The 23,727-nt window shown below is 37.8% G+C and overlaps 1 protein-coding gene across 1 annotated transcript in view; it reads left to right on the forward strand.

The window, feature by feature from the left end:
- The window catches only part of SAXO2 (stabilizer of axonemal microtubules 2), a 30,323-nt gene that overhangs the window by 5,372 nt on the left and 1,224 nt on the right, over nucleotides 1-23,727 (forward strand). Inside the window, 3 exon segments of the mRNA XM_050799698.1 lie at nucleotides 3,445-3,647; nucleotides 23,261-23,322; nucleotides 23,324-23,727. Coding sequence (XP_050655655.1) covers nucleotides 3,445-3,647; nucleotides 23,261-23,322; nucleotides 23,324-23,727 — 669 coding nt within the window.

Here is a 23,727-nt window from a genome sequence, read left to right on the forward strand (position 1 = left end):
ATTAAATGGGAATGGTTGCTCTTTTTTCTTCACTTTATTAATATTTCTTTCTTGATGCCATAATGGTTCATATTAGAGATTTGAAATAAATTTTACAATATTTGTGTTTATTGAACAAAGATTTTGCTTTTAACCAGTTCTAAATGTAGAAATTGAGAAAATTTAACCTGCCATATCTTTCTTTTAAAAGGCAATTGCTTTTCAATTCTGAATTTCCCCAGTTGACTTATTCAAATAAGCTTTAATAATTTAAAAAAAAAAAGCAAGAAATGTCCCAAAGGTCCAAATATACTAATAAAACTAAAATATTCATTTCTTAAATTGTCATCTCTTCACTTAGTACAACATTGGATCTTTTCTTTATATTTTCACTGGGAAACTAGCAGTATTTCTAAGAGTCATAATCTAGAAGCTTGAAACTCTTGCTTGACTCCCTCATGTTGACTGTGTTGACTATGCAGTAGGAAGTGGATTTATCTGTACAAACAAAGAAGCATTCTGTACCTTTGTATAGTACAGGAAGTGGCTGTGTAAAGAGGTGTCTGAACTTGTACAAGATTTTGGATCCTTTATAGCAGTACTGTTGTAGCTCACTTAGATGACTGCCAGAGTTGGCAGGAAGCCTGCCCTGAAGGAGTAGGATTCTAGACACATCAAATGTTTCAGGATGTATCACATGAATAAGACTGCATTCACCCTCTACTACTACATAGAAAGCGGCTTTGGGTTTGGAGGTATACTTTCTAACACTTAACTAGTCTAACCAGAGAAACTGAGAGTTCTAAGCTTTTGCTTTGCTTTTCCCTTCCTGATTCTCTCACTTCCTGACTGCATTTTAGCCTATTCCCCTCTAGTTAGTATTTGGGAAGAGCAAAGAACAACTGACATGTCTTGGGAGGCAGAGGTATGTGATTTCTACTACTCTTCATTCATTAAATAAAAAATTATTAAGCATTTGTTAAGCATCAAGCACTATACTAGACACCTGGGATACAGTGGTGATCAAAAGCAGTCATGATCTCTGTGCTGACAGATGTTGCAACCTATTAGAGATGGTAATCAAAAACATTACTCAAAATAAGTCTCAAATTGCAACAGTGATAAGATCTATGAAGGATAGGCACAGGTACCTTGACATCCAGAACAAGAGTTTGACTTTATCAGGGAAATAAGAAAAATAAGTCAAAACCTGAAGGATATTAAATTAGCTGGATTAAGAGGGGGAAGGAAATGCATTCCAAGCAGAGAGAGAGAGAGTAACATGTAGCAGGAAGGAGCATGGAAGGGAGAAAAGTATCAAAGAGGGCCAGCTGGAGCAGAGAAAGCAAGAGGAAGCGTGGTGAGAGCTGAGGCTAGTGAAGGAGACCAGGCAGAGCCTTTAAGCCATGTTCAGTGTCGTCTATGTCCTTACAGTAATAAGAAGCCATGAAAATTGTTCTGCTTTGTTTTTTTGGTAGAGGGTAGAGTTGGGGAGGAAGGAAGTTAAGGAAGAGGCCAGGGAGATAAGGGCAAGAATGACCTGATGAGATTTACACGGGAAAGAGTTACTCAGGTGCCATGTGGAGAAAAGATTGGAGGGAGAACTAGAGTGGATGTGGGTAAATGAGTTTTGAAAGTTATTGAAGTGATTCAAATGAGCTGTTGCAAAAACTTTGCATATTATGGTAGTGGCAGATGTGGAGAAAAGTGGTTAGATTTGAGGGAGATTTATGAGGCAAAATTGACAGTAGTTGACGATGGACTAGATAGGGGAGAGAATTGAAGTATGAAGGGCGAGTCCTAGATTTCTGACTCTGTGTCTGAAGCGATGGTGATAGCATTCACTTAAATAGAGAGCAAGCAAAAAGGACCACATTTATTAAGGGGAAATAATGAGTTGATTTGGGACATACTAAGTTTTGAGTTGCCACTGAATATCCAAGAGACCATCATAGATGCCGGTATGGAGCTCAGAGAAGAGGTCTAAGCTGAGATGTAAATTTGAGGGTTATTTCAATCTAGGTAGTAATCGAAGCTGTGGGAGTAGAAGAGTTATCCTCAGGAGTGAACAGTGGATGAAAAGAAGTATGTGTAGGTAGGTCCAAGTCTTGAGGAATGCTAACATGTATTTAATGACCGAGTAAAGGTAGATGAAGTTGTATAGGAGACTGGCAAGAAATAATAAGGAAGTCAGGAAGAGCAAGTTTCCTAGAAACAGACAGTGTGGACAATAATGTCAGTTACTACTGGAGAGGTCAAGTAAGATGAGGATTAAAAATGTTCGATGAATTTAATCACATGGAAGACATGGTGAACCTTAGAGCTGTATTAGGGAAGTGGCAGTCCTGGAAACCAGAGTGAAATGGATTGGAAGTGGTGAGAAAACAGTTAATTAGTCTAAGAAGTTATGTTGTAAGTAGAAGAATTCAGTGAGGGGTTTGGGTTCTTTGGAGAACTTCCAGACATATGCAACAAATATTGATTAATACAAGATAGTTTAATCACAAAATGAGTGATGTGCCAATAGAGTCCAGAAGAAAAAAGCAATCCATGAAGTCTTGGGGTAGTAACAGTAGTGGCTACCATATTGATCTTACTATGTACCAAGCAGTCTTAAAAGCATGTGTGTATATCCTTAAAAACAACTCTGTGAGATAGAAGATATTATTGTCCCATATTATATATAAAGAAACTGGGGCATAAACAGGTTAATGAAGTTATCCAAGGTCCTGCAGCTAGTAAATGACAGAGCCAGGATTTGGACGTAGGCGGTCTGATCAGTCTAAGTTTGTGTTCTTCTCCATTCCTCAGTTTTTACCTCAGGGTCTGCAGTACTACTTCTGTCACATAATGTTATATAGCACCCAGGTTGGCTGCATTACCAGCTGGCATCCATCCATGACAAGGAATTCTGGGAGATCCAAAGATGAGGAACATTCATATCTATAATCTGAATGTGATTTATGTCTAAAGACCAGAGTTACTAATCATTTAACAATAAGCGAGAAAACAGCATGAATTCAAAAAGAAGAAAGTATGCCAAAATAATTTGCTGGAGACTTTAAGTAGGATGAATAAGGACTTTGACAAAGTGGACTCAGGGGGAATATATTTTTTAAACTTTTCAGGTTTAGTAAATTTTACCTGAAATTTCCTTCCAGGTTAGAAAACAATCAAATACTTGAGGATATTGTTTACTGAAGATCCAATTAACTGAGATCTATTGTAATGATGTTTTAAAAACTAGGATTTTTGATATATTTACTTTTCTCAAGATATTTAGTCACTGGATAGGACCTTATGAAAATTCATTTACTTCTTTCAAGTAGTTTATCAACTATTATGATTTTAATATCTTCTCAGACTTTCCAAGTAAAAAAAAAGCCTTGACATTTTCCATACTTCATTGAAATAATTAGAAATAAAAGAACTTGTGAGGCTATGTTTCAAATTTATATATTTCAGGTTGGATTATCATCCTTATGAAATAGTTAAACAGCCTCACCATGTGCCAGAAGAATATAAACCAAAACAAGAGAAGATTGATCTTGGTACTACCTACAAACGGGATTTTAATTCATACAAAGTGCAGCCTGTGGCAATAGTCCGGCCTTTGGAGAGACAACAAGTTAAAAAAGGAAGGTTGGACACTGTCCCAACTTATAAAGGTAACTTGCCATTTCATAAATGAAGGAGCCAAAAAACTAAAATTCACTTCCAGCTTTAACATCTAGTATCAAATTATAACTTTGGTGTGCTGCCAAACTTAGCCTCCATGGCTTAGGAAAGAACATTTCTCTCTTTGGCAAAATAGTATTGTATAGTAACAAAAGAAAGTAAACCATTTGTCTGATTGAGAGGTAAAAGACCCACATTCCCATCCAAATTCATCTACTTTATTAGTTTTCGCTGTCTCAAAACGTGAAAAACAAAGAATGCCATTAAACAAGCATTATGTCACATTTGTCACTTCATGTCACATTTACTTGGCATTATTCTTTTCTTCCTATCCTAGAAAAAGTTGAAATGCTTCCGAGAGTATTGGGATCTTTGAAGTCAAATAAATATCAATGCTTTTCTGCATTCAAGTCCTGAACCAACCTATAAAGCAAAAGAGTTACCAGATAGAGAAGCAAAATGTTACTTTTACACTGATAAAGGATAAAATAGAGAATGAAGCTTTCATCTGTATGCAGGCGATTCCTGATACTGAACCTCAGAATTAGATAGGCTTATCTACCCCATGATAGACAGTGCCAAATTGGGTCCTGCTCCTCTAAGAATTCTGGCATGGTGGAAGGGTGTGAATACTTTCTCTTTGCAGGCAACTGACTTAGAGGAGTACGAGTTGAGCCATGTATGTTTTTCTTTCCAGAAACCTGTTTTTTTTGTTGTGGTTGTTTTTGGCTTTTTTTGAGACAGAGTCTTGTTCTGTCGCCCAGGCTAGCATGCAATGGCATGATCTTGGCCCCCTGCAACCTCCACCTCCTGGGTTAAAGCAATTATCCCACCTTAGCCTCCCAAGTAGCTGGGATTACAGGTGCACACCACCACATCCAGCTAATTTTTTGTATTTTTAGTAGAGATGGTGTTTCACCATGTTGGCCAGGCTAGTCACGAACTCCTGACCTCAAGTGATCCACCCACCTCAACCTCCCAAAGTGCTGGGATCAAAGGCGTGAGCCACTGCATCTGGTCCAAAAACCTGATTTTAAAATACTCTAATACTTTTGAGGAGTGGGGTCTTTGTTTTTTTAAAATAGGCTTTTTTCCCCCCCCGCAAAATGGAGGCTTACTCTGTTGCCCAGGCTGGATGGAGTACAGTGGTGCAATCTTGGCTCACTGCAGCCTCTTTTTCCTGGGTTCAAGCAATTCTCCTGCCACAGCCTCCTGAGTAGCTGGGATTACAGGCATCTGCCACTACACCTGGCTAATTTTTGTACTTTTAGTAGAGATGGGGTTTCACCATGTTGGCCAGGCTGGTCTCGAACTCCTGACCTCAAGTGATCCACCCACCTCAGCCTCCCAAAGTGCTGGGATTAACAGGCGTGACCACCGCACCTGGCCTAAAAATAGGCTATTTTAGGCTTATATTGATTTTGATTTATGATAGTAGGTATTATTTTTATATCTTTTTATTAATAATATAATTACATATATAGGATTACATTATTTCCATTGGTTATGTAAAATAGCTGAATGGATATGTCCTAATATAAAACACTTTTGTAAGAGTGATACCATCAATAATCAAAGTAATGATTCATACTTTATTTAGGTAATAGTTAAATGCATACTTTTTCTTTAAATTTCATGCCTACCTGTTCAACGAGTAACTAAAGTGCAGGATATCAATATACTTTCATCTATAAGCCTACCCATTAGGGAGGTCAAGAAAATGTTTTTTCTGTTTTTTAAATCTTTGAGCACATAACATACTACACAAAGAACAAATTGTGAAGACTGTGAATGTTGAAGAAGTATAATTAAATGTAGCATAGAGCAATTGCTGATATAGATTGATATGCACAGGAGAAAATGTACTGTGTAAAATTTGACATAAAGAATAATTGATGAAGATGAATTTGGTCTTTTTTCATTTGTTTGTTTTTTGAGATGGAGTCTTGCTCTGTCACCCAGGCTAGAGTGTAGTAGCACGATCTTGGCTCACTGCAACGTCCGCCTCCCGAGTTCAAGCAATTCTCCTGCCTCAGCCTCCTGAGTACCTAGGATTACAGGCATGAGCCACCACGCCTGGCTAATTTTTATATTTTTAGTAGAGACAGAGTTTCACCATGTTGGTCATGCTGGTCTTGAACTCCTCACCTTGCGATTCACCTGCCTCGGCCTCCCAAAGTGCTGGGATTACAGGCATGAGCCATGATATTTGGTCTCTTATACAATCATATTAAGATTTTCTTTTTTTCTACAAGATCCATAAGAAATATACCAGTAATACTGTTGTCCCCTGATGCTGGGAACATGGACACACAACACACGTACACACTTATACCAACACTACTAGCTTTCCATGACCTGAGTTTCCTGTAGATTCCGATACTTCCACTCCTGTGGTTATAGTTCAAGCATAAGGAATTTTGAGTTCCTCTGGCATTCTCACTACTGAACTTTCTTAGTCAGCAAAGGTGATGTTTTGTATTTCATGTTTTCAGGCATGAGACAACGAAAACACTAAGAGCCAAGGTTCTACTTCCATACTCTGTATGATTGTACTGCAGGTTTTGTAGATAACCTATTTAAGAACAATTCTGCAGCTGAAGAGAAGTCACAGTGGGAAGGTACTCTCACTGTCCTCCTTTGGGAGGCCAAGGTGGGTGAATCACAGGGTCAGCAGTTCGAGACCAGCCTGGCCAACATGGTGAAACCCCATCTCTACTAAAAATACAAAAAATTAGCTGGGCGTGATGGTAGGTGCCTGTAATCCCAGCTACTCAGGAGTCTGAGGCAGGAGAATCTCTTGAACCTGGGAGGTGGAATTGCAGTGCGCCAAGAACTGCACTCCAGCCTGGGCAACAGTGCGTTACTTTGTCTCAAAAAAAAAAAAAAAAAAGTATTTGAACTGGAATAAGACAAAGATGCCCACTCTTATCACTCATATTTAACAGTGTTGGGAATGCTAGTGTTGGAAATTATGTCTCTTCACTGACAATGTAATTTATACCTGGGAAGCCCTAAAGATTCTACCAAAAGACGCTTAGACCTAATAAATGAATTCAGCAAAGTCTCAGGATAAAAAAATCAATGCACAAAAATCAGTAACACTTCTATACACCAGTAATCTTCAAGCTGGGAATCAAATCAAGTAAATGAAAATAGAGTCACAATATACCAAAACTTCTGGAATGTGGCAAAAGCAGGGTTAAGAGGAAAGTTTATAGTGCTAAATGCCTATATCAAAAAGATAGAAATACCTCAAATTAACAACTTAACCTTGCAACTAAAAGTACTAGCAACATAATAACAAACTAAACCCAAAGCTAACAGAAGAAATAATTACAATCAGAGCAGAACTGAATGAAATGGAGACCCCCAAAACCATTCAAAGGATCAGTGAAGCAAAAAGTTCATTTTTGAAAAGATAAACAAGATGGATAAACCACTAGCTAGATTAACCAAAAAAGACATCCAAATAAGCACAATCAAAAATTACAAAAGTAGCATCACAATTGATCCCACAGAAATACAAAAGATGCTCAGAGAATATTATGAACATCTCTATGTACACAAATTAGAAAGTCTAGAGGAAATAGATAAATTCCTGGAAACACAAATTCCCAAGATTGAACCAGGAAGAAACAAATCCTGAACAGATAATAATGAGTAAGGAAATTGAATCAGTTAAAAAAAAAAAAAAAAAAAAAAAAGAGCCGTGGACCAAATGGGTTCACAGCTGAATTCTACCAGACATAGAAAGAACAGCTGGTACCAACCCTACTGAAAGTACTCCAAAAAATTGAGGACGAGGGACTACTTCCTGGCTCACTCTATGAAACTGGTATGATCCTGATACCAAAATTTGACAAAGACACAAAAAAGAAAACTACAGACCATTGTACCTGAACACAGATGCAAAAATCCTCAGAAAATACTAGCACACCAAATCCAGCAGCATATCAAAAAGTTAATTCACCACAGTCAAGTGGGTTTTATTCCTGGGATGCAAGGATTGTCCCACATATGCAAATCAATAAATGTGATTCACCACATAAACAGAATTAAAAACAAAAATCATATGTTCATCTCAGTAGATGCAGAAAAAGCATTTGATAAAATCCAACATCCCTTCATGATAAAAACTCTCGAAAAAACTAGGCATTAAAGGAACATACCTCAAAATAATAAGAGCCATCTATGACAAACCCACAGCCAACATCATACTGAATTGACAAAAAACTGGAAGCATTCCCTTTGAGAACTGGAATAAGACAAGGATGCCCACTCTTATCACTCATATTTAACAGTGTTGGGAATGCTAGTGTTGGAAATTATGTCTCTTCACTGACAATGTAATTTATACCTGGGAAGCCCTAAAGATTCTACCAAAAGACGCTTAGACCTAATAAATGAATTCAGCAAAGTCTCAGGATAAAAAAATCAATGCACAAAAATCAGTAACACTTCTATACACCAGTAATCTTCAAGCTGGGAATCAAATCAAGAACATAATCCCGTTTACAATAGCCACACACACTCACAATACCTGGGCATACATCTAATGAAGGAGGTGAATGATCTCTGTAAGGAGAAGGAAATCATAAACTATACAAATGGAAAAGCATTCTATGATCATGGATAGGAAGATTCAATACCTTTAAAATGTCATGCTACACAAAACAATCTACAAATTACATATATATATATATATATATATATATATATTTTTTTTGGCAGAATTAGAGAAAAACTATTCTAAAATTTGTATGGAACCCCAAAAGAGCCTGAATAGCCAAGGCAATCCTAAACAAAAAGAATAAAGCCAGAGGTGTTACATCTCCCAACTTCAAACTGTACTATAAAGCTACACTAACCAAAACAGCATGGTACTGGTACAAACATAGACACATAGACCAATGGAACAGAATGGAGACCCCTGAAATTAAGCCAGACACCTACAACCACCTGATCGTCAACAAAATTGGCAAAAATAAACAATAGGGAAAGGACTCCGTATTCCATAAATGATGCTGGAAAAACTGGCTAACCATATGCAGAAGGATGAAACTGGACTCCTACCTTTCACTGTGTACCAAAATTAACTCAAGATGGAGTAAAGGCTTAAATGTAAGACCCCAAACTCTAAAAATCCTAAAAGAAAACCTAGGAAATACTCTTCTAGATATTGCCTTAGGCAAAGAATTTATATTTTAAGTGCTCAAAAGCAAATGCAATAAAAATTGACACATGGGTCTTAAACTAGAGAGTTTCTGCACAGGAAGAAAAACTACCAACAAAGTTACAAACAAGTTACATAATAGAAAATATTCACAAACTATGCATCCAACAAAGGACTAATATCCAGAATCTATAACTAAGTTAAATAAATCAACAAGAAAAGATAACATTAAAAGATGGGCAAAGGACGTGAGAAGACAGTTCTTGAAAGAAAACGTACAAATAACCAACAAACACGTGAAAATATTTTCAACATCACTTATCATCAGAGAGATGTAAATGAAAACCACAATGAGATACTATCTCATACCAGTCAGAATGGCAATTATTTAAAAAGTAAAAAAAAAAAAAAAAAAAAAAAAAAAAAAAAAAAAAGATGCTGGTGAGGGTCCAAAGAAAACGGAACACTTATGTACTGTTGGTGGGAATACAAATTAGTCCAGCCCCTTTGGAAAGCAGTTTGGAGATTACTCAAAGAACTAAAGGTAGAATTACCATTCAACCAAACAATCTCATTACTGGGTATATAACCAACGAAAAATAAATCATTCTGTCTGCACTGGTATGTTCATTGTAGCACTTTTCACAATAGCAAAGACATGGAATCAACACAGGTGCCCATCAATGGTGAATCATATAAAGAAAATGCAGTATATATACACAATGGAATACTGTGCAGCTACAGTAAATAAAACCATGTTATTTTCAAGAACAAGGATACAACTGGAGGTCATTATTCTAAGCAATTTAACACAGAAACAGAAAACCAAATTCTGAATGTTCACACTTATAAGTGGGAGCTAAACATTAGGTATACATGGACACAAAGATGGAAACAATAAACACTGGAGATTCCAAAAGGAGAGAGGGAGGGGAGCATGCAAAGGTTGAACAACTACCTGTTTGGTACTGTGTTCACTAATCGGATGATGGAATCATTAAAAGCCTAAACCTCAGCATCACGTAATATACCCAAGTGATAAATCTTCACATATAATCCTTGAATCTGAAATTCAAATAAATGAAATAAATGGTATGGGGAAAACTGAGTATCCGCATGTGAAGGAATGAAATTGGAGCCTTATTCCATAAACAAAAATCAATTCAAAGTGAATTGAAGTCTTAAACACAAGACCTGAAACCATAAAATTCCTAGAAGAAACCATGGAAAATGTCCTTGACTTTGACCTTGCCAGTGGTTTTTTGGATATGACTCCCAAAACACAGGTAACAAAAGTAAAAATAGACAGATGAGTTCATCCAAACTAAAAAGTGTCTGTACAGCAAGGAAACAATCAACAAAAGAAAATTGGAACTTATGAATTGGCAGAAAATATAAGCAAACCATGTATCACATAAGGGGTTAATATTTTAAAAAATAAGGAACATAGACAATAGCAAAAAAAGGGAGGGGGGGATTAAAAATTGACCAAAGTACCTGAATAAACATTTTTTCCAAAGAAGACATACACATGGCCAATAGATATATGAAAAGATACTCAACCAATCACCAGATAAATGCAAATGAAAACCACAATGAGATATCATCTCACACCTGTTAGGATGTCTGTTATAAAGAAGATAAAAGATAGCAAGTGTTGGTGAGGATGTGGAGAAAAAGCAATCCTTGTACTCTGTTGGTTTGAATGTAAATTGGTATAGCTATATGGAAAACAATATGAAGTTTTCTCAAAAAATTAAACATGGAATTTTCATGTGATCCAGCAACTTCTCTGGTATATATCCAAAGGAAATGAAATGAGTATTTTGAAGAAATATCTTCACTTTTATTTATTGCAGCATTATTCACAATAATATAGATAAGAAACAACCTAAATGTACATCAATGAATGAATAAATGTGATGTGTAAATATTTGTATGAACATATATATAGTACACATATATTCTATTATATATTAAGTAATAATATGCATAATAATGTGTAAATCTGAAAGAGTTGAATACATAGAAGCAGAAGATAGAATGATGGTTACCAGGGGCAGGGAAGTGGGGGAAATGGGGATATATTGGGCAAGAGGTATAAAGTTGAAGTTGTATAGGATGAGTAAATCTAGAGATCTAATGTACAGCATCATGACTATAATTAATAATACTGTACTATATACTGGAAATTTGCTGAGAATAGATTTCAGGTGCTCACACCACACACACTCACACATGCACACGCATGCACACACACAGGTTACTGTGAGGAGATGAATATGTTTCTCACTTTAGTAATCATTTTACTGTGTGTGTATACACGTTAAAGACCAAGTACATTTTAAATATATACAGTGTTTATTTAAAAATAAAATTGACTATCTAAAAAGAAACTTTATAATTGAGAATTTAAAAAGCAATAGCATGAAAAATGAAATTGCCATACTAGACACCAAAATGAGATATCCTCAGGGGAAGACATTATTTACTACAAAAATAGTGGAGCAAACAGTGCTTCAAGAATTTATACTTGGTAAGTTATCACTTCAGGCCAGCCTGGGAATGCATCAGACACTAGTCGGTATTGAGATGTAGAAAGAGGAGGGATATTCTGAAAACTAGTACGAAATGAGTAAAAAAGCATAGAATCAGAAAAATAAAACAGTTATTCAGTAGACATAGTGAGGACCAGAAATTTTCAGGGATGAGAGATTGGGGTGTAATTCCATGAAAGTAGATTGAGATCAGTTTGGGAAGAACCTTGAGTGCCAGGCTGAGGGGACTTGACATAAGTATAGATTTTTAAAAATCTTCTTGGAAGGACATCAGACAGCTGTAGAAGCAAAATACAAATATTTCAGAGAGCTAGGAGCCCTTCCTCAGTGAGTTGATATGGCCAGCCATTTACTTCTCTGGGAACACTTGTCAAGTCCTAGGCCTGTGCTGAGGATTGAGCTTGGCATAAGCAGATAAACTCTAGTAGAGGAAAAAGAAAGCAGTGGAACACTTGAATTTGGGCTGATAGGACTAATTGAAATCTAGAAGAGCCCCAGATACATGGCTGGTTTTCAATGTGAGACATTCACTGAGAGTTTGTAGGGGAGGGGGCATGGTGTGCTGGGAGACTGGGCCAGAAAAATTCCAGAGGAATATCCCACAGTCTTTTTTGGGAGTAAATGCTTAGGAGACAAAGCTCCACTAGAATGAGGGCCTTACTACAAACACACCTTGAGTCTTGCTCTTGAGACATTTGAAACTCGAGTAAGACTATGTCTAACTGAAGGTGCCATTGAGCACTGATCTAGCTCAGATTCTGGTAAGAATGAGGTGATCTCCCCCATATTCTAACATAGGAAAGAGTAAACTGTCTCCTGTTGAAAATAACATTGATTTTAGTTTTTATGATTCTCTTATACACAACATCCAGCACATAGTAAAATGTTATGAGGCCTATGAAGAATCAGGAGATGTTTGAAGAGATAATGGTCAAGACTTTTCCAAAATTGAAAGAATCAGCCCACAGATTCAGGAAGCTCAGCAAACTCCAAAATAAACACATAGAAAACCATCCTAGACAACTATTGTCAAACTTCTGAAAACCAAGTAAAGATAAATTCTTAAAAGTAGCAAGTAAAAAACTATTCATTATCTACAAAAAGAAAAAGTTATATCTGACTTTTAAACAGAATGATACATGACTTTTCAACACAAACTATGGAAGTTAAATGACAATGATATGACACTTTAAAAGTGCTAAAGGTGTGAGAAGGGTCTAGAATTTTAAAGCCAGCAAACCTGAGAATTGTGTATCTAGTAAAAATAGCCTTGAAAAGTTAAAGCCAAGTAAAAATGTTTTCAGACAAAAAAAGAAAAAGCTGAGATACCTACTACAGAAAGTATTAAAGGACATTCTTCAGTTAAAAGGAAACTTATTCCAGAGAGAAGCATGAAATGCAGGAAGGGATGAAGCACACATAAAGGGTAAATATGTGGGTAAATACAAAATAATATTGACAACTTAAAATTACTATATTATATTTTTACACAAATATAGAAGTAAAGTATGTTAGAACAGTAGTACAAAAGGCAAGAGGATTTAAATAGAATTAAATTGCTTACAGGTTCTTCCATGCTAGAAATGGCAAAAATATCCATTTACATTTGAGCCAGAAAAATCTCAAAATAAGTCAAACATTCATTTTTTATTTTTAAAATATAGAAAAAATTCTAATAGTAAAGTGGAATAATACAAATGCCATTTATTAATACAAAAGAAGGCAGGAAATAAGGGTTATTGGAACAAAGGAGGGAAAAATCAAAAGCAAATAGCAATACAGTCAACTTAAGCCCAGCTAGATCATTACATTAAGTGTAAATGAACAAAATATTGTGATTAAAACTCAAAGATTGATTTTTCACACATTAAAAGATATATTTAAAAAATGCCAATAAGTTACAAGTTACATAAAATGGATAAATTTTTTGAAAAATACAATTTAACAAAAGTAACTCAAGAAGAAATAAAAAGTCAAAATAGCCCTATATCTGTAAAGGAAATTGAATTTGTAGAATTCAAGGTGTAATTTTAAACCTCGCCTTAAAGAAATCCAGAATTTTCAGATTCTGTGTAAGATGCAGAAGGCCAGAAAGATTATATTCCCAACATAAGAATAAGAAAAAGCCAGCTAATCTACAAAATCATAAATGTGTATGAATCCTTTAGAAAGCTGAGATCACACGTTAACCAATTAGCCTGACATTTAATGAAAAAAAACTTGCACCCAGTTGAGACAGGAGACAAGCACTGTTTCACCCAAAGCTGGGCATGGAATGAGGATGAGCTGTTACACAAGTGTATCAAATAATTTGCATATTTAATTGCTAAAGACTTGAGTGTGAGCTACTGTGAGAGCATAGAAGCTCTGAGAACTTCAGACACTAAAGGGGGAGTTCAAAACTACTCGTAGACTGTTCCCTATGGATGTTCACTGTGTGATCATCAGAAGATTGGGAGAAAGGCTGGAGACCACAGAAAATTTCCTTCATAGTGCAGGCTTAGGCCGGGCACGGTGGCTCAAGCCTGTAATCCCAGCACTTTGGGAGGCCGAGACAGGTGGATCACGAGGTCAGGAGATCGAGACCATCCTGGCTAACACGGTGAAACCCCATCTCTACTAAAAAATATAAAAAACTAGCTGGGCGAGGTGGCGGGTGCCTGTAGTCCCAGCTACTCAGGAGGCTGAGGCAGGAGAATGGCGTAAACCCGGGAGGTGGAGCTTGCAGTGAGCTGAGATCCGGCCACTGCACCCCAGCCTGGGCGACAGAGCAAGACTCCGTCTCAAAAAAAAAAAAAAAAAAAAAAAAAAAAAAAGAAAGAAAAAAAAAAAAAGCAGGAAGCTCCATTTGGATGCCTGTAACCTACAGAACAAAAATGGATTAATAATATCCACTGCAGGCGGGGGAGCGGAGCAAGATGGCCAAATAGGAACAGCTCCAGTCTCCAGCTCCTAGTGTGAGCGACAAAGAAGACAGGTGATTTCTGCATTATCAACTGAGGTACTGGGTTCATCTCACTAGGGAGTGCCGGACAATCGGTGCTGCTCAGCTGTTGTAGCCCGACCAGCAAGAGCTGAAGCAGGGCGAGGCATCGCCTCACCTGGGAAGCGCAAGGGGGAAGGGAATCCCTTTTCCTAGCCAGGGGAACAGAGACACACAACACCTGGAAAATCGGGTAACTCCCACCCCAATACTGCGCTTTAAGCAAACAGGCACACCAGGAGATTATATCCTACACCTGGCCGGGAGGGTCCCACGCCCACAGAGCCTTCCTCATTGCTAGCACAGCAGTCGGCGATCTAACCGCAAGGCAGCAGCGAGGCTGGGGGAGGGGCACCTGCCATTGCTGAGGCTTAAATAGGTAAACAAAGCCCTGGGAAGCTCGAACTGGGTGGAGCTCACAGCAGCTCAAGGAGGCCTGCCAGTCTCTGTAGACTCCACCTCTGGGGACAGGGCACAACTAAACAACAACAACAACAACGACTACAACAACAAAAAGCAGCAGAAACCTCTGCAGATGCAAGCAACTCTGTCTGACAGCTTTGAAGAGAGCGATGGATCTCCCAACACGGAGGGTGAGATCTGAGAAGGGACAGACTGCCTGCTCAAGTGGGTCCCTGACCCCTGAGTAGCCTAACTGGGAGACATCCTCCACTAGGGGCAGACCGACACCCCACACCTCACACAGTGGAGTACACCCCCGAGAGGAAGCTTCCAAAGCAAGAATCAGGTACACTCACTGTTCAGCAGTATTCTATCTTCTGCAGCCTCTGCTGCTGACACCCAGGCAAACAAGGTCTGGAGTGGACCTCAAGCAATCTCCAACAGACCTACAGCTGAGAGTCCTGACTGTTAGAAGGAAAACTAACAAACAGGAAGGACACCCACACCAAAACCCCATCAGTACGTCACCATCATCAAAGACCAGAGGCAGATAAAACCACAAAGATGGGGAAAAAGCAGGGCAGAAAAGCTGGAAATTCAAAAAATAAGAGCGCATCTCCCCCTGCAAAGGAACACAGCTCATCGCCAGCAACGGATCAAAGCTGGATGGAGAATGACTGACGAGATGAGAGAAGAAGACTTCAGTCCATCAAACTTCTCAGAGCTAAAGGAGGAATTACATACCCAGCGCAAAGAAACTAAAAAGCGTGAAAAAAGAGTGGAAGAATTGATAACCAGAATAATTAATGCAGAGAGGGCCATAAACGAATGGACAGAGATGAAAACCATGACACGAGAAATACGTGACAAATGCACAAGCTTCAGTAACTGACTCGATCAACTGGAAGAAAGAGTATCAGCGATTGAGGATCAAATGAATGAAATGAAGCGAGAAGAGAAATCTAAAGAAAAAAGAAGAAAAAGAAATGAACAAAGCTTGCAAGAAATATAGGATTATGTAAAAAGACCAAATCTACGTCTGATTGGGGTGCCTGAAAGTGAGGGGGAAAATGGAACCAAGTTGGAAAACACTCTTCAGGATATCATCCAGGAGAACTTCCCCAACCTAGTAGGGCAGGCCAACGTTCAAAGTCAGAAATACAGAGAACGCCACAAAGATATTCCTCGAGAAGAGCAACTCCAAGACACATAATTGCCAGATTCACCAAAGTTGAAATGAAGGAAAAAATCTTAAGGGCAGGCAGAGAGAAAGGTCGGGTTACCCACAAAGGGAAGCCCATCAGACCAACAGCAGATCTCTTGGCAGAAACTCTCCAAGCCAGAAGAGAGTGGGGGCCAATATTCAACATTCTTAAAGAAAAGAATTTTCAACCCAGAATTTCATATCCAGCCAAACTAAGTTTCCTAAGTGAAGGAGAAATAAAATCCTTTACAGATAAGCAAATGCTTTGAGATTTTGTCACCACCAGACCTGCCTTACAAGAGACCCAGAAGGAAGCACTAAACATGGAAAGGAACAACCGGTACCAGCCATTGCAAAAACATGCCAAAATGTAAAGACCATCGAGGCTAGGAAGAAACTGCATCAACTAATGAGCAAAATAACCAGTTAATATCATAATGGCAGGATCAAGTTCACACATAACAATATTAACATTAAATGTAAATGGACTAAATGCTCCAATTAAACGACACAGACTGGCAAACTGGATAAAGAGTCAAGACCCATCAGTCTGCTGTATTCAGGAGACCCATCTCACATGCAGAGACATACATAGGCTCAAAATAAAGGGATGGAGGAAGATCTACCAAGCAAATGGAGAACAAAAAAAAAGCAGGAGTTGCAATACTAGTCTCTGATAAAACAGACTTTAAACCATCAAAGATCAAAAGAGACAAAGAAGGCCATTATATAATGGTAAAGGGATCAATTCAACAGGAAGAGCTAACTATCCTAAATATATATGCACCCAATACAGGAGCACCCAGATTCATAAAGTAAGTCCTTAGAGACTTACAAAGAGACTTAGACTCCCATACAATAATAATGGGAGATTTCAACACCCCACTGTCAACATTAGACAGATCAATGAGACAGAAAGTTAACAAGGATATCCAGGAATTGAACTCATCTCTGCAGCAAGCAGACCTAATAGATATCTACAGAACTCTCCACCCCAAATCAGCAGAATATACATTCTTCTCAGCACCACATCACACTTATTCCAAAATTGACCACATAATTGGAAGTAAAGCACTCCTCAGCAAATGTACAAGAACAGAAATTATAACAAACTGTCTCTCAGACCACAGTGCAATCAAACTAGAACTCAGGACTAAGAAACTCAATCAAAACCGCTCAACTACATGGAAACTGAATAACCTGCTCCTGAATGACTACTGGGTACACAACGAAATGAAGGCAGAAATAAAGATGTTCTTTGAAACCAATGAGAACAAAGATACAACATACCAGAATCTCTGGGACACATTTAAAACAGTGTGTAGAGGGAAATTTATAGCACTAAATGCCCACAAGAGAAAGCAGGAAAGATCTAAAATTGACACTCTAACATAACAATTAAAAGAAGTAGAGAAGCAAGAGCAAACACATTCGAAAGCTAGCAGAAGGCAAGAAATAACTAAGATCAGAGCAGAACTGAAGGAGACAGAGACACAAAAAACCCTCCAAAAAATCAATGAATCCAGGAGTTGGTTTTTTGAAAAGATCAACAAAATTGATAGACCGCTAGCAAGACTAACAAAGAAGAAAAGAGAGAAGAATCAAATAGATGCAATAAAAAATGATAAAGGGGATATCAGCACCGACCCCACAGAAATACAAACTACCATCAGAGAATACTATAAACACCTCTACGCAAATAAACTAGAAAATCTAGAAGAAATGGATAGTTTCCTGGACACTTACACTCTTCCAAGACTAAACCAGGAAGAAGCTGAATCCCTGAATAGACCAATAGCAGGCTCTGAAATTGAGGCAATAATTAATAGCCTACCAACCAAAAAAAGTCCAGGACCAGATGGATTCACAGCTGAATTCTACCAGAGGTACAAGGAGGAGCTGGTACCATTCCTTCTGAAACTATTCCAATCAATAGAAAAAGAGGAAATCCTCCCTAACTCATTTTATGAGGCCAACATCATCCTGATACCAAAGCCTGGCAGAGACACAACAAAAAAAACAGAACTTTAGACCAATATCCCTGATGAACATCGATGCAAAAATCCTCAATAAAATACTGGCAAACCGGATCCAGAAGCACATCAAAAAGCTTATCCACCATGATCAAGTGGGCTTCATCCCTGGGATGCAAGGCTGGTTCAACATACGCAAATCAATAAACGTAATCCAGCATATAAACAGAACCAAAGACAAAAACCACATGATTATCTCAATAGATGCAGAAAAGGCCTTTGACAAAATTCAACAGCCCTTCATGCTAAAAATGCTCAATAAATTCGGTATTGATGGAACATATCTCAAAATCATAAGAGCTATTTATGACAAACCCACAGCCAATATCATACTGAATGGGCAAAAACTGGAAGCATTCCCTTTGAAAACTGGCACAAGACAGGGATGCCCTCTCTCACCACTCCTATTCAACATAGTGTTGGAAGTTCTGGCTAGGGCAATCAGGCAAGAGAAAGAAATAAAGCATATTCAGTTAGGAAAAGAATAAGTCAAATTGTCCCTCTTTGCAGATGACATGATTGTATATTTAGAAAACCCCGTCGTCTCAGCCCAAAATCTCCTTAAGCTGATAAGAAACTTCAGCAAAGTCTCAGGATACAAAATTAATGTGCAAAAATCACAAGCATTCTTATACACCAGTAACAGACAAACAGAGAGCCAAATCATGAATGAACTTCCATTCACAATTGCTTCAAAGAGAATAAAATACCTAGGAATCCAACTTACAAGGAATGTAAAGGACCTCTTCAAGGAGAACTACAAACGACTGCTCAGTGAAATAAAAGAGGACACAAACAAATGGAAGAACATACCATACTCATGGATAGGAAGAATCAATATCATGAAAATGGCCATACTGCCCAAGGTAATTTATAGATTCAATGCCATCCCCATCAAGCTACCAATGAGTGTCTTCACAGAATTGGAAAAAACTGCTTTAAAGTTCATATGGAACAAAAAAGAGCCCGCATCTCCAAGACAATCCTAAGTCAAAAGAACAAAGCTGGAGGCATCACGCTCCCTGATTTCAAACTATACTACAAGGCTACAGTAACCAAAACAGCATGGTACTGGTACCAAAACAGAGATATAGACCAATGGAACAGAACAGAGTCCTCAGAAATAATACCACACATCTACAGCCATCTGATCTTTGATAAACCTGAGAAAAACAAGAAATGGGGAAAGGATTCCCTATTTAATAAATGGTGCTGGGAAAATTGGCTAGCCATAAGTAGAAAGCTGAAACTGGATCCTTTCCTTACTCCTTATACGAAAATTAATTCAAGATGGACTAGAGACTTAAATGTTAGACCTAATACCATAAAAACCCTAGAAGAAAACCTAGGTAATACCATTCAGGACATAGGCATGGGCAAGGACTTCATGTCTAAAACACCAAAAGCAATGGCAACAAAAGCCAAAATTGACAAATGGGATCTAATTAAACTAAAGAGCTTCTGCACAGCAAAAGAATCTACCATCAGAGTGAACAGGCAACCTACAGAATGGGAGAAAATTTTTGCAATCTACTCATCTGACAAAGGGCTAATATCCAGAACCTACAAAGAACCCAAACAAATTTACAAGAAAAAAACAAACAACCCCATCAAAAAGTGGGTAAAGGATATGAATAGACATTTCTCAAAAGAAGACATTCATATAGCCAACAGACACATGAAAAAATGCTCATCATCACTGGCCATCAGAGAAATGCAAATCAAACTACAATGAGATACCATCTCACACCAGTTAGAATGGCAATCATTAAAAAGTCAGGAAACAACAGGTGCTGGAGAGGATGTGGAGAAATAGGAACACTTTTACACTGTTGGTGGGATTGTAAACTAGTTCAACCATAATGGAAAACAGTATGGCGATTCCTCAAGGATCTAGAACTAGAAGTACCATATGACCCAGCCATCCCATTACTGGGTATATACCCAAAGGATGATAAATCATGCTGCTATAAAGACACATGCACACGTATGTTTATTGCGGCACTATTCACAATAGCAAAGACTTGGAATCAACCCAAATGTCCATCAGTGACAGACTGGATTAAGAAAATGTGGCACATATACACCATGGAATACTATGCAGCCATAAAAAAGGATGAGTTTGTGTCCTTTGTAGGGACATAGATGCAGCTGGAAACCATCATTCTCAGCAAACTATCACAAGAACAGAAAACCAAACACCGCATGTTCTCACTCATAGGTGGGAACTGAACAATGAGATCACTTGGACTTAGGAAGGGGAACATCACACACCGGGGCCTGTCACGGGGAGAGGGGTTGGGGGAGGGATTGCATTGGGAGTTATACCTGATGTAAATGACGAGTTGATGGGTGCAGCACACCAACATGGCACGGGTGTACATATGTAACAAACCTGCACGTTATGCACATGTACCCTAGAACTTAAAGTATAATAATAATAATATAAAAAATCCACTGCAGGAGAGGCATCACTGTGACAGCCACAATGAATAGGTGAAGATGTATTGCAACTTGCTGAAAGATAAAGAAAAACAACAACAAGGAGCAAAATAAAACTGAACCTTGAAAATGAAGAAAGAACAGGAAACGGTCTTGGGACCAACAGTTAGAGACCTACTACATTTAGTGAAGGGGCAGGTACACTGAGAGAGCCCTGCTTCTGAGACCCAGGGGCACAGGGCCTGCCTAAGACTGAAGCTGGACTGGGACAACAGAGAAACCACCACACACCCACCTTCTACTTCCCAAACACAAGATTCTGAGCTTCAAATATACAAAGCAGCAAAAACTTATATTACTAACATAAGAAATGTAAAAATATGCATTTGTAGTTGGACACTTCAACACTCTCTTTAAGTAATCTGTAGAACATAGGTAATAAGTAAGAATATAAAGACCTGAACAACACTATCAACAATTTGTCCAAATTGACACTTCTGCCAACAATAACAGAATACACATTCTTTTCAAGTGCACATGAAAGCTTCATCCAGATAAACTATATTTGGAGTCATAAAACAAACCTTAACAAATATAAAAGAATTGAAATCATGCAATGTGTGTTTTTGATCATAACAGAATTAAATTAGACATCAATAATAGAAAAAAATGTAGAGAAATCCCCAAATATTTGGAAATTAAACAGCAAATTACTAAATGTTTGTTTTTTCTTTAAGTATCATGAAACACTAAAAACACATGATAAAGATTATGCTGTTTTAAAGGTATTGCTAGAATGTTGTCAATAAATATTCCAGAACAGATAATAAGTATTCCAGGTATATGAGCATAGGCATATTTATGGGGAGAAAATCAATTTTCTGCAATTAGCTAGAACTGACATTCGTACTATTGTACGCTATTACATCCATCTCTCAGTGTCCAAATTCTTGCTTCCATTTTGAAAACCAAAGCTGGTTTGGTGAGGGAAAATATTGTCTTCTGTTTATTCTCTTACAATGAAAATCTTTTTTCTCTTGTGTGGTAGCAAGAATTCTCCCTATATGATTGTGTGGAACTGTAGATCTTTAATAACATCTGTGATTTCTTTTAGCTAGTGAAAAATGGTGTTATACTTTTATACTTTAGTTTGCAAAGAAGAGAGATTCCCTCATGGTACCTCAAGAAAAAAAGACTCTGGCAAAGCTTCAGGTGAACTGAAAATGAAAACCTCTCAGGTGCCAGGGAGCTTCAAGGAAGAGCTTTTCCCTTCATCTCCACAGTGAGCTACATGATTTCTCTCACAGCACCTTCACTTCCCTTCACTCATCTGCTCTGATTGCCACTTTGCTAACTGGCCGCCTCTGCCTAGTTATCATTTCTATTTCTTTACAGGTCTGTTTTGAATGTAACTTCAGCTTTCCATGGCTCTTCAGCACTACCTCCTGGCATCCTTTTCAATTCTCCCATTTCTATCTCACTCATTATTTTCAATTTTAGGTTTACAGGAATAAGAATGCTTGATCTAGCTTATCTTTTCTGTCAGTTTGTCTTCAAGGTCTCTGCTGGCCTGAAGGTCACCTATTCTTGAGTCAGGTGCCCTCTCTCATCCAAACATCAGTAACTTGATCATTTAGTCCAAAAGTTGGCCATTTTGGCAGAAATGGATAAACATTTTATCTCTTTGAAGAAGATATCCACATAATAAGTTTTCAAGGTTTGACCTTTCCTGTAAATACTGCTTAGACTTTAGTTCAGATTTTAGTATGTTATCTTGTATAATAAATTTCTATCTTTTATAAATTAATTTTTGGTATTTAGAAATACATATTTTGAGGTGAAGTCACTTTTATGGTATTTCCTAGCTTATTATCGTCCTCATCTAGAAATAGAAAACACAAATAATCCTTAGTTGAAATATAAACATTTCAGTTTTAGTGAAGTGTACCATTACCAACTTGTAATGGTATTACCAGTCATCACTCTGTAGACACCAGAGTGAACGAAAATGCTCCACAGTCTAGGTAAATTGCAGGAAGTAGGCTTAAGGTTATTTAACTTCCAAACCCCAGATCTTTGCTCTGATGGTCACTTCAAATTCTACAATTTCAAACACCTTTGAAGGCATTCAGTTAAGGCCTCTGGCCTCTAGATGGCCCTCTATCTTTTGGGAATGCCTTAAAGTCCATTTCATGAGGGAAAGTTGAAGCCAGAGATCTTTCTGGGATAGCACAAGTTACCCTGTATCTTTGCTCAAGGACTTCTTTCTGTAGCTTCCTAGAGTATACCAGCATTAAAATTTTCTCTCCTTTGATGAGTCTCTCCAAAGCAAGGAGTAATGTCTGTATTACTTTTGTCCGCACATGAGGGCACTTGATTTTATTTCAAGCCCTGGATTTTAGACATACTTTAGCATTTTGTGAGTTGTACTTAAAATCCCAACCACTTCCTAGGAATACAACCTTAATCTCCTAAACTCTGTCCTCACCTACAACACAGTCCTTTTGGCTTTCAAGAACTATCCACAATCAGGCTCAGATATGCTTTTCCTTTGTTATGTAATCAGATGAATCTGAAAGTGGAAAGTTATATCTATTAAAGTGAGGAGATGGATAGAGGAAGGTGGAAATGAAGAAAAAGAACAAATCTGAAAGGAATCAGAGAAACTGTATTCTGATACTATTGTTTAGATTTCTAAAGGAAATGGAAAGATGTTTGGCAATGAGAGAAATCAGTTATGATTTTTAGAACATGGTTGTTTTCTTCAGCATTTAAAAATGTTTTTACTTTGTTTTAATTTTCAAGATGATTATAGAGCTTATGACCTTCATAAAAGTGAACTTTATAAGCCAGAACAAACTTTCCACCCCCCCCCCCCCCACTGTGAAATTTGGAAATTAAACTACATTTCAGGATGACTTTGTTCCTCAAGAGATAAAGCCTAGGCAAATCTTTAAAACCTCCTTTGTGGTCAGACGTTCTACAGACCCTTTTAATGGCATTACAAGTCATCGCCTTGATTATATACCTCATCAGCTTGAACTCAAGTTTGAAAGGCCAAAAGAAGTTTGCAAACCAACTGACCAACGCTTTGAGGATCTCACAACTCACCAGTATGACTTTCAGGGTCTTATTGGTGAAACTGCAAAAATTTGCAGACCTGTACACACCAGAGTGACCCAGAATGATCGGTTTGAAGGAAGCACTGAATTCCATGAATGTTTTCAACCATGGGAAATCCCACCACCTGAGGTCAAGAAAGTACCAGAGTA

This window comes from Macaca thibetana, chromosome 7 (assembly GCF_024542745.1).
Source record: "Macaca thibetana thibetana isolate TM-01 chromosome 7, ASM2454274v1, whole genome shotgun sequence".
NCBI classification, from domain to species: Eukaryota; Metazoa; Chordata; class Mammalia; order Primates; family Cercopithecidae; genus Macaca; species Macaca thibetana.